Source organism: Bombyx mori, chromosome 8 (assembly GCF_030269925.1).
Source record: "Bombyx mori chromosome 8, ASM3026992v2".
Lineage (NCBI taxonomy): Eukaryota > Metazoa > Arthropoda > Insecta > Lepidoptera > Bombycidae > Bombyx > Bombyx mori.
The window spans coordinates 11,674,670-11,690,227 of NC_085114.1; the positions used below are offsets into that span (position 1 = coordinate 11,674,670).

The window sequence follows — 15,558 nt, forward strand, 5'->3', positions numbered from 1 at the left end:
TTGGTCCAGAAAAGCTAGCAATAGAGAAGAATGGAAGCAGCTGGAAGAGGCCTATGTGTCACAGGACACGCTGATCACTGAACCGGGAAACCCGATGTATTAGATTCGATTTAAGTTAAAACAATTTGCTACTATGTGTAAATATCGTTGTTTAGTATCAGCCATAAAGGCTTACAAAAAAAAAAAAAAGTATTGTTGTTACAACATAATTTTTGGTCAAACTGAAGTACTCAATGTAACGCTTTTTGAAAATCAAACATCGTTAAAACAATTAACGATTAAAATCGATTTTCGTGCTTGTCGCGCCACCAATATAATCAACTCGCTCGCTTTGTTTGACAAGTATCACTTAGTATCACAGAGCTACGTTTACTTATTTGAAAATTTAATAAAAAAGAAAATATTCAGATAAAAATTCGGAACAATATTATTTGATCAAAGTTTCAAACAAACTTGCATAATGAACCTTTTTTATTTCTTAGATGAGCGGACAAGTTCACGGCTCACCCGGTAAAATGGCTGCCCCGCCCTTCAAACCGAAACCCATTAGTGCTCTATGGCTGAAATCGGTAGGGTGGTAACCCTACCCATGCGGTCTCACAAGACACCCGATTATCAGTAATTACGTCGCTTATAATCTTTGTAAGTTTGATTTTTATTACACGATATTACTTCTTCACCGTGAAAATCATTCGTAAACATTTCTTAAGTACGTATATATGTACATATTTACATATTATATAAATTTCGGAGGATTATGAAGAAAATGGCTGAATTGATAATGAATTTAACTTTGACCTTGAATAACTTTTGAATGAGTTGATTAATTGAAAATTGATATCAGAACTTTTTTGTAGAGCGTTCAATTCTCTACAAAAAAAAATGTGTGCGTGTACTAGTGTACACACGTAAGAAGTGAAACTTGTTTATGGCCTTATTTTTCGAAAAATGATCTACATGCAACTTTCTAGAAATTGGTTAAATAAAGTTAAATTAGATAAAGTTTAAACAAAAGGATTTTATTATCATAGACATGAATACAAATAATACAATTATTTCACTTTACCTTTTTGCTACTAAGATTATTACAGCATTTTAATAATACATCTCTTTGATATCATAATACCCTGGTACTTTTCTTCCTATAAATTAATAATAATAGCACGGTCCACGTGGTGTTAAATGGGGTTCCTGAGGTTCGTGAAGTTTGACCCACCTTGAGACATGAGGTCGATTTCTCAAATCCGAAACCATGCTTCAGAACATACCGCCGTTAATTATTAATAAATCTCTTTGCTATCATAATACCCTGGTACTTTTCTTCCTATTATTTTACGTAATAACAGTAATAAATAGCACGGTCCACGTGATATTATTAAGTGGGCTCCCTGAGATTATTGGAATTACAAAATGATTTCCGTAATCCACCTGGAGACATGAGGTCAATTTCTCAAATCGGAATCCATACTTCAGAACATACAGCCGTTAATTAATAAAGAAGGCTGTACGTCAGAGTAAAGTTATAATAATACATCTCTTTGATATCATAATACCCTGGTACTTTTCTTCCTATTATTTTACGTAATAACAATAATAGCACGGTCCACGTGATATTAAGTGGGTTACCTGGGATTATTGCAATTACAAAATGTATTCCGTGACCCACCTTGAGACATGAGGTCGGTTTCTCAAATGCGCATCCATACTTCAGAACATACAGCCGTTAATTAAAAGATGGCGCGTAACGGAAAAATGTGACGCGTAACCGAAAAATGTGACGGTAAATTTTTTTCCAACGCCGATAAGGAAGTTTCACTTCAATAGTTGATAGAAATTGCAGAGCAATTTGTGGTTCATTAGTTACAAACATCAGAACAAAAAAAAAACTTTTTTCCTGTGTTATTCTTATGGGAAATCGAAAAGTGCGATGCGGACATTCTTAATATTTAATATTAAGGGCTCCTATTTTCAGAGGCCTATTTTGGCATCTAAACGTAACTTTTGAGGTTGGTTACGAAAAAAATTTTTTTTTTGAAACGTCCTACATAATCAAATGAAATCAAATCAAAAATTTTTTATTCAACATAAATGAAAGTACATACTTGTTGAACGTCAAAAGAACTACCGCCAATTCACAAGAACTAGCCTCCGTCCTGAGAAGAATTGGCAAGAAACTCAGGGGGCACTTCTTTTTTTTTTTTTTAATATGAAACTTTTTTTTTTGTAATATTAGATATTTTTTTAAATATGAAATTTTTACTTTGAGTATTATAACGTAACAATTACCACCAATAATATGTATGTAGAAAAATTTGTGGGATTCAGTCGCGAATCTTAACATTTTTTTTAACGATAACTTTTCAATTCTATTAACTAGATTACATTATTCTTCATTAGTGGGTGACGTCAATCAAAAGTTTATCAAAGTTAATCAACCGAGAATACGTTCATTTGTATAATTCAAAGATATCATTCGTTTGGATTAGACGACCAGAGAAGCCACAGTTCTAAATCTGTTGACGCTTCGATTTTCACAAATCAATCTGATGGCATTTACGTTTTATAACATGAAGTGGGCCAGGATTTCATCTACCGATATCTACCAATAAAAATGGTTAAAATTTGCAAAAGCCTTAAACAACGGAAATTGGACAGCCCTAAGTTAAACAAGGACGTGTTTTGTCATAATATGCCAAGTATTTCAAACTTGTGCCCGTCTAAGCGATGTTGCCGTTTGTTTTATGGCTACTATGAGCCCAGAGATCCTTTAGAATATTTAATGACCTCAATTTTTCTGCTTTATAGCGCGGCTTTGAAGGTACAATTACGTTCCAGCGGTCAAAAGGTAAACAGCTCGGTATTTTATGGTTGGCATTAATACCGTGCCATAATAATCGTAGGGTACATTTTTTTACTGGTGGTAGGACCTCTTGTAAGTCCACGCGAGTAGGTACCACCACCCTGCCTATCACTGCCGTGAAGCAGTAATGCGTTTCGGTTTGAAGGGTGGGGCATCCGTTTGTAACTATACTTGAGACCTTAGAACTTATATCTCAAGGTGGGTGGCGAATTTACGTCGTAGATGTCTATAGGCTCCAGTAACCAGGTTCACACCAGGTGGGCTGTAATCTCGTCCACAAATCTAATCAATAAAAAAATTATTAAAAAATCACACCATTAGTGAAGCTGATTGCTATGTTTTATTTCTACGTCAGTAATTTAATCGTATTTTTGAGTATATGTTTTAATATTTTTTCCAAAAATACTTTGTCCTTCTTGCATCGTATTCCTTAATGATGAGGGCTGTGACCACCCTTCTGTACCACTTTCTCAAATCATACTTAATTTTTTTTCTACCTATACTGATAGTCTTGAGAGGCTATATACTTAAATCAATTTAAGTCTTTGTTCATAATGTTTATGCTACGTTGTAGCTTCTCGTAGCACGGTGGCTACGATGGCTATGACCCAACGATTTATTTTGGTGGGTCTTAATCTCAGCTCTTACGCTTGTGTTCCGCATTAAGTTCCGCTCTGAGAGCCGCAAATCAACCATGCGATTCAGTTTGGAGACGAGAAAAATTGTTATTACGATGCAACTTAGTTGCAGTTGGTACAACTTAGTTGCAGATGCAGTTTTGGAACTTACTTGTCCATGTGAGCGCCGATAGTTTATTTATCGCTGCATTTTCAGCATTAGTTATAAAGTTGATGCCTGCTTAAAATATGGTCAGAATCTTAAATTTATAGAAGGTGTGATTAAAGAAAAATCAATGACCACATGTGTGATGGAGCATCACTCAATAACGACTGGACAGATTTCATTGATTTACTTTATGTAAGTTTTTTTATTTTACTTTCAGGGCAAGACTTATATTAGAGAAAGTTTTTTTTTAAACCTCTCAAATAGATCGATAATAACAAGATATTAGGCTATGTCCGTTCTATTCTGTTGTCAAAAGTTTTATGGCTCAAAGGCGAAGTGGTCATGGCCTAAATGTTAAGACGCCAGATGTACTCGTATCTAGCGATGCGATTGGGCGCGTGTTCGAATCCCGCAAGCAGGTACCAATTTTTCTAAGAAAATAGGAACTTGCGTAGTCATTGTTGGGACGGTGTCTTGTGAACCCGCACGGGTAGGTACCAGGAACTGTTTCGCGTTCAAACAAATCAACACTAATTTTAGTACATTTCTTATTCAAAACTGTAATCAGTATTCGAAACACGCATCTCGACGTGGCAATGATATTATATTCATGAACCAACCATTTACGGCAATTGTAATGGATTTCTAAATAATTAACAACTAGAATGAATTTATGTGCTCGAACAATACTTCGTTAGGGGTGCCGAGTTTAAGTTAATTGAATATTGAATAACACACATTTATTTGTTTTGTTGTGCGGCCACAAATGTTAATTTGGTTATTTATTGGTTCCTGCCCATTTTTACCGCAAAGTAGTCATACGTTCCGATTATAAGGGTGAGATAGTCATGTTGTTATTTATTTATTTCATTTATACTTATATTTTCGACAGCTTAAATAAAGATAATATAATAACAAATAGGAAACCTAAATGTAGCTACTTATTTAGAAATATTCCGATTAGGAACATTATTTAATAAAAATTAATTAGTACGAAATGTTAATTGGCAGCAAAGGAGGCGTTTGACAGGTTCCATATTAGATATGCCCAAGTACCTTCTTTATTTTTTTATTGCTTAGATAAGTGGACGAGCTCACAGCCCACCTGGTGTTAAGTGGTTACTGGATCCCATAGACATCCACAACGTAAATGCGCTACCCACCTTGAGATATCAGTTCTAAGGTTTCAAGTTACAACGGCTGCCCCACCCTACAAACCGAAACGCTTCATGGCAGAAATAGGCAGGGCGGTGGTACCTACCCGCGCGGACTCACAAGAGGTCCTACCACCAGTAAAAAATAAACACCAGTAAAACTTATTTCGAATATTCTTATCAGGAAAAATATTTAATACAAGTTCATTACTATGAAATGTTAATTGGCAGCAAAGAAGGCGTTTCACAGGCTCCATATCAGATATCGCCACGTACCTGCTTAGTGATAATGATTACGAATAGTATATAGGCGTTGAGGAGCATTCCGATGGCGGAGATGACGGTGACGGCCACGTTTAGCGCCAGCGTCACGGCCGCTTCCTCGCCACGAGGCTCCGTCCCGTTCATCTCCATTCGTACGAGCTCTCTCCTAGTCCTAGTCACAGCTCACATTAGCTGATCCCCGTGTGTGACCGGAGCTGCATCGTCTTTGCCTTCGTCACCTCACTGCCGCGCCTGGAATCCATAGCATTGCACTCTTCCTTGTCTGGAAAATAAACAACAGAACATCAAAATACCAGTTGTGTTGTATAAATTCAATAAATGAATGAATCTATATAAAAATGAATTGCTGTTCTTTAGCCACGCTCAAACTTAAGAACGGCTGGACCGATTGGGCTAATTTTGGTCTTGAATTATTTGTGGAAGTCCAGAGAAGGTTTAAAGGTAGATAAATATGAAAATGCTCGAAAAGAAATAAAAATAACAATTTTGTTTTCCCTTTGAAAACAAATTTCGTCCCCCGTCGGACGGATTCCTTTTGTTTGTTTTAAGTTTATTTTATACAAAAGTTTAGGTCTTTTATTTATCGATTGAGGCACTACGAAGTTTGCCGGGTTAACTAGTAAATGATAAGTATTTAGCAGACTTCCTACTCGTTGCAGTCTCTACTGTATTTATAAATGCAGTCAGTATACCATAAACTGCATGTATAGTCTGTGCTATAGACTTCACAGTCTATGGTACAATCGGAGGCTCTTTCTCACTCTGACACTGAACGTCTAGGCGAGCGTTCGTGTCGCCTACGCACTAATTTTATAGAAACGGGCTTTATTGATAACTCAGCTTGATAGCTCTTGCCGTACCGCAGAGACCGGCGTCGTTGGTCGTCGGCTATAGCCTCGACGACCCGTCGGTCCGGCGTCCTTGGGGTGGCGCCGCGTGTCTGGTTGTAGTATTGACTGCGGGAAACCCCCTACTCTGACCAGATTCTGGCCCCGGTCGGAGATCGGACGTCGGATGTAAGAGTGCAGTCGCTTGGTGCGGTAGGCCCGTAAAATTTCTTGGGCCTACGGTCTGCTCCCAACACCTGCAGATCGTCAAGTCCCACATACCCCGAAAAAAAAGGCCTGATAGTTCTAAAGTAAATGTCGGACACAAAACTAGCTTAAACTTGCACTTCCAATAAAACGGGTAAACAAATATTATAAATCGAGAACGAATTCTAACTTCAACTGTGAAATTTGAGCTACTGAAAGCAAAGGTTTCGGTCAAAGTTAAAAGTCAATAACCTCAGAGTATTTCATCAGGCTATTCAGTGATATCATATAAATGATTAATTATAACTCTACCGAATCACTTTCTTTACTTAGTTATCTTAATTTTCTTTGTAATTTACGTCGTTCTTAGCCTGTGACGTGCGATATTTAACTATATTTAGCGGTAATAGTGTTTATTGTCTTGTAGTAAATGATGCGACAAAAAAAACCAGCAGCGTAACGACAAGTTCTTTTATTTGTGCGAGAAAGCAGAAAGCGGGTCGAAATGGCTGGCTAGGCTTGTTTTATTAACACTGTCCCTCCTTCGTTGGTTTTGGCTAGTTGCAGTGGCGGAAGGGGGCGTGTTAACGTGGCTTGGTGGCATGGCTGGCGGCAGGGCATGGCAGCTGACGTCACGTCCGTTACAGTATACGTACGTTACATGTTTTTCTTTAATGTCACCCGTGTACTTATTTAATTTTAATTATTTTATAACATACTTATTCTTCCCTTTATCGCACATAATTTGGAGTCAGCGCAGCATGTCCTCTTATCATGCTGCATAGGAATGCGGTATGACTTCGACGACCAGCCGCCTGCCTAAAGTCTTAACATTGGATTATATCTCCGTATCTTGAGTTACATTTTTTTTCCTACCTATTCTAGTGACCTCGCGGAATCATACTATACCAAACGAGTAGGTAAGCTTACGGGGCTCTAACCTGGAAACGTTGCAACACTAGCCCTATTAAGAGCAGTGCTTCGCAGAATCTACCGCCGAATCGGAAACTCTACCGACTGAGAAGATCCGGCGAGAAACTCAGTAGGCTGTGTCTGAGGATTAATTTTCTCGCCGAACCCTGCGTCGCAAGCAACGGTTTCTCTCTGGTAGCGGCCTAGTGGAGATTTTTTTTAAATGTTTTTGCTATTTTAGGCATTCGACTCTAAGGCTCATCTAATGGTGATTGGTTACCGTCGTTGATGGTGGTCAGCAAAGTCTGAAGCACAAGCAAGCTACTCCCTATCGCTAAACCTACAAAGTCGCTGCCTATCAAGTATATATTCGTCATCTAGAAATCTCGGTCAGATAAATGAGACCATAAATGATGACTATAATAAATGATGGTTGGACCTCTTGTGAGTCCGCAAGGGTAGGTACTACCACCCTACCTATTTCTGCCGCGAAGTAGTAATGCGTTTCGGTTTGAAGGGTGGGGCAGCTGTTGTAACTATACTGAGACCTTAGAACTTATATCTCAAGGTGGGTGGCGCATTTACATTGTAGATCTCTATGGGCTCCAGTAACCACTTAAAACCAGGTGGGCTGTGAGCTCGTCCACCCATCTAAGCAATAAATAAAAAAATTGAATATTTCTTTATTATTATCATTTCAATACAGAAAGTAAACAGTAGAGTAAACGTTTGAATAAAGATACTGGAAAAAGTTAAGAGACGAATATTCAAATTTCTCTTGGGACTTACATCGTGCTTATTCAATGTCAAAAGAGTACGTTGCTGTGTTCAAAGATTGAGATATTTGTAACGTAAGCGCCAAGGTAAAATGTGTTTAAAAAGCATGTATTATATATTTTTATGTATTAATCTATATATTAATACGTGAAGCAAAAACTTTGTATCCCTTTTTACGAAAATTGCGCGGACGGAGGAGTATGAAATTTTCCACACTTATAGAGAATATAGAGAAGAAGTGCACAATGCTAATGTTTTTTTAAAATAATGCATAAAAGATACATTAAATCAATAAAGAAAACATTACACACACTACATACCATGTATTTGATGCACATACGCATGCATACTATTTATTTTGTTCTTGACGTCTGTTGTCAAATTGAGAATAGATTAAATATTGTTTGTCTTTGTTAATATTTTTTATAGTGTAGTCTTGGCGAAATTTGTGATTATAGAAGTATAAAATACAATCATAATAGTGTACAAACTTACAATTCCCATTAATAAAGTCGAATTTCAACTACTGCGGGACCTCTAGTATAATCAAACTACATCTTGCATGACCTTCTCTGCATCACTGTATAAAGCCGTGGCTTAAAGGATAAGACGTCCGGTGCATTCGTATATCGGGATGCAACGGTGTTCGAATCCTGCTGGCAAGCACCAATTTTTCTAATAAATAGCGTACTTAAAAAATCTTCGCAACTGGCTTCCTCGGCGAAGGAATAACATCGTGTAATAAAAATAAAACTCGCAAATATTATAATTCGCGTAATTAGTGGTGCTAGGGCGTCTTGTACACTACTCTGCCTATTTCTGCCGTGAAGCAAGTAATGCGATTCGATTTGAAAGGTTGGGCAGCTATTGTACTATATAACACTGAGACTGGGAATTCAACTCTCAAGGTGGGTAGTAGCATTTACTTTGCTGATGTCTGTGGGCTCTGATAACCACTTAGCACCAGGTTAGCCGTGTGCTCGTCCAAGCAATAAACAAAGCACCTTTGATTGACTGGAAAATAATACCTAGGGTATTCCACGAATGTATCAAAATACATAATGTGTAAATAAATAAATATTGAATAATAAATAAATAATACCAAATCATTCGCCGCGTGCGGAACAGTCCTAGGTGATAAAAAAAAAGTCCCAGCAGCTACTTGCGGCTGTTCCTTTCGCAGATGGATCTGGACTGCCCAATAATGCAACACTAGACAAGTGTGCATGTTGAGCACTCTAAGATACTAACCAGCCTATAGATTAAGGTAGTTAAAAAAATAAAAACAATAATTTTATTCCGAAATTGTTGTAGTTTTTTTTTGTATTCTGTGTGAAGTGTTATGTTTAATTTAATATGTATGTAATATCTGAAGTAAATGAAATACCTAGTAATCTATACCTATATATATATAAAAATGGATTGCTGTTCGTTAGTCTCGCTAAAACTCGAGAACGGCTGGACCGATTTGGCTAATTTTGGTCTTGAATTATTTGTGCAAGTCCAGAGAAGGTTTAAAAGGTAGATAAATATCATAATACTCGGAATTAAATAAAAATAACACTTTTGTTTTCCCTTTGATGTGTCCCTCGTCGGACGGATTCCTTTTGTTTGTTTTATGTTTATTTTATACAAAAGTTTAGGTCTTTTATTTATCGATTGAGGCACTACGAAGTCTGCCGGGTCAGCTAGTAATAAATAAATAAATTGACCTAAATATGCCTTCATTTTGTCAAATTGTAGTCAACTGTTATTACACTCTGACACGATGTCGCGTCGCTACGTTGCAAGATTGGCTTTACTGCTCAATTTAAGTCCGTATTTTCTAAATTCACCTTTACTTGAAAACAATGTTTACGTCAGCATAACTAAGATTATGTATATTACTTCAAAGTTCTGTTTCGTGCTTTGTTTCTAACTAAAGCTTGTTTTGCTGACTGTACAAGCTTACACGGGAAAATTCTCTTTAACAATGCCGTCTCTCGTCTAATTGTACACTCATTAATACACTCTTATTCATTACTAGCGACCCGCCCTCGCTTCGCTTCGGAAACACTAAAACACACATGAAACAAAAAAAAAATTAAAAAAAAATTAAAAAGAGTAGCCTATATTCATCAGGGACAATGTCGGCTTCTAATGGAAAAAGAATTTTTCAAATCGGTCCAGTAGTTTCGGAGCCTATTCGAAACAAACAAACAAACAAATCTTTCCTCTTTATAATATTAGTATAGAAGTGTAAATGACTGACTCTGCTTTTGTAAGAAGAAATTTTTATTGTATTCAATTGTAGTTATCTTTCGAACTAAGCCTCCACAGGCGGATAGCACTTTAATACCAAAATATGCTTTAGATATCTGGGATACAAAGCAACCACGCTTTCCGGTATTGCCATTCTAATAGAATTAACTCTCCTGTGTTTCAAGTTGAACATCGATATTCACACAACAGAAAAATTAATTGAAGACATTACTGGATGAAGGGGTTAAGTACAATTTTTAAGATTTTTGATTTTTGACATTGACTGAAAGTGTTATGTGCCTATAAACCATATTAGACCTTAAAACTCCAGGTTTAAAGGCTATTTTTAGAAATTGCTTGTGATGAAGGAGTTGCGTGCGATGAAAAAATATTATCGTTTTAATAGTTGAAAGAAAGTGATATGGGCACTAAACGTATTCTTTAATTTTAAATGATTCTTAAAACAATACTCTTATTCTGTTTTTTTTTCGATTTTCTTTCTCCATATTCGAATAAAATAATAAAAATAATAGCCAAAAAACGCATAATATCTCAAAAATAAGTAACAAAAGTTTGTTACCCGTTTTCTCAAAATTAACAAATTGTATCTATCATATCCCCTTCATCCACTAATGTCTTCAATAACCAAGGTACACACCAAGTTCACCCGCTTCTCAATGTATTTATATAAAAATGAATTGCTGTTCGTTAGTCTCGCTAAAACTCAAGAACGGCTGCACCGATTTGGCTAATTTTCATCTTGAATTATTTGTGGAAGTCCAGAGAAGGTTTAAAAGGTCAATAAATATGAAAATGCTCGGAATCAAATAAAAATAACAATTTTGTTTTCCTTTGATGTATTATGCATTACGAAGTCTGCCGGATCCGATAGTTTGCTATAAAAATGGAGGTATCCAAGTATAGCATACTTCAAACTAGGGCACTTCACAATATGTTCACTGCTAAATTCGAATATTGCAGTATCCGGCCTTCAACGAGTACCCCGCCCGCATTTTATAAACGCCTCGGGATCGCCTTTTTAAAATTCAATTCGCATTTCCTTTTACGTTGTGTTCGGGTTGTTTGCATTTTTGAAATTCCGCACTGATTTATCGGAGACACTATTCGTGTTTCGTTTCATTTATTGACTCAAAAGATAAATGTAAATTATGTATTTCATATTGCCTATCAACCACTGAAGTATGAAACCTATGGAAATGAAACGTCAACAAAAAATGCTTACCACTGTGACGTCATCTGGCCGCTAAACATGGCGGTTTTAGTGCTGCCCAGAAGATTTTAATCTTATTAGGTTTTATCGATAAACGTTCTTGGTTCATTCCATTTTAAATATTATTGAGTATTAATTGTTTGTAGAATTGATACTTTAATAGAAAGTAAGTATCGACGCTTGAAAGGCAAACGTGACTAAGCGACAATAACTGCTTTGTACATAAATGATAGGCAATAACCATATTCGATGCGCAGAAAAAATATATTTCTAGGTCTATTAATATCATTTCAATCCTACAGCTACTGGCTAGATTCTACTACAGCTAGATTCGTTAAAATAAATTTAGTTTTCAGGTATTTCAACTTTAAATTAGTCTACTGTAAGGTTCACGCATTTTCGCTTAGTCACGTTTGCCTTTCAAGCGTCGGTATATTGTTATGTGCAAAGATACTTTTATTTAAATATGTAAAATCTAAGACAAGTTTGTTCTTCAAATTGGCCAAGTAAACGTTTTATTTAAAGTATTATAAAGGTCTATGCTATCAACGAAACTGTTAAATGACATTTGATATGTCATTTGGGAGTGGTTATGATATGTCATAGAAGATAGATAATAACCGGGCGACTTAAAACTCAAAATCGAACTAATACTGTAATTGTGAAAATGCTTAAAACCCCAAAAGCACAAAATTCGATAACAAAATTGGAATGATACCTTAAATTTCTGTTAAGATATTAAAATTTTCCATCTTTTTCTAATTTATTTTTATCATTGCAAACGACATTACAATGACATGGGTTCAATAGGCTGGTGTACCAGTTGCCTTCGCTTTAGGTTAGTTACTTCTTCATTAAATTCCCTAATAAGAATTTATGCATATATAAAGCAAATTAATATTATTTTAGGTATAACTTGAAATAACACTATTTTTAGTATTATCAGTTGATTTCATCCCGCATAAAGAATCCGATTGTGGTCTCACTATAAATATTGCGTATAGGTTACGATGTTCATCAATACATAAACAAACTTTCAGATATAGTATCCATAGCTTAGATGTAGGATTATAATGTTTGGATTTAATTTTTTTGCTGTTCTTTTCAACGAGGTTTCTGACCCGTTTCTAAAATGCACACCGTTGGAATTCTATTCCCTTTTGTAAAGAAGTTCTATGACTCTGTTACCCATGTTCTGTCGTTTATTTTCCAATTAAAACTGTTTTTTATTATTCAGTCAAATCACTTTGCAGTATTCAAAAGGGAAAATTACAGGTTATCATTTAAGACACTAATACCGAACTAAACCTAAATAATAAACTCATATCTACGCATACCAACATTTTGGGAAAAAGCTTTACTAATATCACACGCGACCGTAGTCACTTCGGTGAGCAATCATTATCCACTATTGTTAGCAGAACAACAATTCCCAACAATCTTTACATCAGCAATTATCAATTATTAGCTTTCACATAAAAATATTATACCGGTGATGGCCCTAGAAAACCCATCAGGTACTGTCCTTCGCCCCTCCCTATAACAATCTGCGTCGTTCCGTTATTTGTGTACCAGTCGATATCGACAAGGTCAATACCATACCAATTTATTATAGAAACTTGTACACGGTATGTAAATTTCATGAAAACGGCACGGCCTGATGTTCTCGACTTTAACAACGATCATGCAATATTTGAATTTCAAAAATAGTTAAATTTCCTCAATGTATTTATTATTAAAGTTAAAATTTATACAGTGAACGGTCCCGTATTCAAAATTTATCTAGTGTTGTAGATACCACAAATATACAAATGACATAAAAGAAACATTAGACTAGACTAGACTCCGAAAGCTGCTGAACTTAGAAAGGGAACTGAATTCGATCGATGAAATCGGACACCGTAGTAGGGTCGGGCCACTAGCCAATACTCTACACAAGAAGATCGATCAATTATTTAGAATCGGGAATTTAATATAAGTATGTATAAACTAAATTTGAGAAAATACCAGAGTTGAAAAATCTAAGTTTATTAATCATTATGAGCTCATGAATGGATTCGGAATCTCAAGTGTAAGGTTTATTGTAAAATAATTAAAACAAAAATAATAAAATGTATCATGTTAAACTTAAGGCAATTATCGGATTGTTAAATAGCAACACTGTTAGTGGGAGCAATGGCAGTAGTGGGGACGTGACATAATAAAAAAGGCGGTAGTCTGAAAAAACGACACAGAAATCAGTGTATTGAGTAGTGAGCAGATATCTAAGATTGTACAAGTGGAGTTACAAATAAAGAAGTATTAAGTGAACTATTGCAACCTGTGTATTTATTTACTGGCTCTGGAATATGAGCTTACATCTCAGAAGAGGGATCGCCTCACGTAAGTACATTCTTGAGTTTCTTGTTAATTGGCCGTCATTTTATATTTCGAAAAAAAGTATAGAAAATGAATTAGAACCGCGCTGACTACGGAGGTAGCTTCAAAGTTTAGCCCGGAATAAAGTAATACGCCATGATTGTGGCATATAACTCAACGTTCAAATGTTTGTTGAGCTAGAATAACATTGTAATTTATGTTATTAATAACAGCGACCATATCGCATTGAGTTTTATGATGCGTGTATATATGTTGTGTACACGTATGTACATATTCTTTAATATCACCTTTTATTTTAGGTGTGTTAATTTGAATTAAATACTGTGTTTCAACCACGAATTCAATGTATAAAGCATAACTAGTTACGAACTTTATATAGTTCTCATTCTACTAATTTTTGCTCGGTGCCCCGCTCGCATGGTCCGTCGATAAAATGCTGCCCATGCTTTTCATTGATATTTTCATTTGGGGTAGGTGAAATAATGTTGATATGGGTCCGATGACTGAGAATTTATAGACAAACAATTGTCCTCTCTCTATCATATTAGTATAGGTTGAACGTTGTTCATATTATTCACGTTCAATTTAAAATAACATTTTGCAACGTCTGCAAGTTCCAGAACATGAATAGACAATCGTTTGATGACACCCTCGCGCAGCCGTAAAGGAAGCCGAGGTGAAGCGGGTCCCTGCCGATCTCGTACTCGCGGCAGCAGCTCTCGCACGTGCAGCCGGGCCCGGGAGCTGGAACTGTACCAAGAACGTATCCAGCGACTAGAACAAGAGCTGCAGCAAGAGCGGGAGATTTTACAGCGATGCAAGAGAAGTACACGGCGCTCTTCAACCGAGAGGCCACGTGCGACCTATCTTCGTGCAGCTACCGAGACTCGTCGAAGTGACCACGGGCGGCATGCAAACGTCAACCATGAACGCCGTGCAACACATATCAGGTCACGTAATCCTTCCTTTTCTACTAATGATGTTTGTTGTCAAAACAATAGTCTATTAAGCACTGTCCCGAATCTCAATCGTTAGCGCAGAACACATCGATGATTAATAAAATATCACAGGAAATGTGTGGCTGAAAGAAATTAATGAAGGCGCGTCGGTTTATGGTTGGGACGATACCACCACTATACACTTTTCTACACTTACTATAAACCTCACGAACAAATTATGGCCAGTGCTTCGTAGACATGTTGAGATGAAGAAGCAAGCTTAATGAACCTATAGAGCAATACTATTATGAAAAACTGTCTCTGTTAAACCCATGTGGTATTTCTGGTAAGCGCGCTATCGATTGCATAATTCACTGAATTTGTGACAGGACTATGAAGTCTAGTGCCTTAGCTTTGCGCTGCTCTCTTCCAGAAAGGCTTTTACAGTTTCTAATGAGTTATAGGGACACGGATAATGATCAACAACGATCGCAATTGAAAAAATAAAAATGCCTCTGACAGCGAATCAAGTTCTAAAAAGAAAAGAAAGTTTATATTAACGGTATGGTCTTTGAGTCGCTCGTGGATTTTGAAATGACCCTCATTATAATATCTATAGCGCACAGATTAGGCAAATTCATGACAATATACCAACCACCATGAAAGGCTTTGGTAATAAGCTAACGAAGTTACCCGGGAGCAAACTTCATCAACAACATCTCGAGATTGATGGCGTTCGTGCTAGCGATTTGTAGATTAATTTATGATCAGCTGTTAGATGAGTCTTTGTTAATTGGTAAATCTTTTACTAAACAACCTCATATAATCTCTATATATAAAAATGAATTGCCGTTCGTTAGTCTCACTAAAACTCGAGAACGGCTGTACCGATTTGGCTAATTTCGGTCTTGAATTATTTGTGGAAGTCCAGTTAAAAGGTAGGTTTAAAAGGTAGATAAAT

At 36.4% G+C, this 15,558-nt stretch overlaps 1 protein-coding gene across 1 annotated transcript in view; it reads right to left on the minus strand.

The window, feature by feature from the left end:
* LOC101737969 (beta-3 adrenergic receptor) overlaps positions 1–15,558 on the minus strand; it is a 136,561-nt gene that overhangs the window by 41,264 nt on the left and 79,739 nt on the right. The window contains exon 2 of the mRNA XM_012695587.4: positions 5,077–5,347. Coding sequence (XP_012551041.1) covers positions 5,077–5,214 — 138 coding nt within the window. The 5' untranslated portion in view covers positions 5,215–5,347. The remainder of the gene's footprint in view (positions 1–5,076; positions 5,348–15,558) is intronic.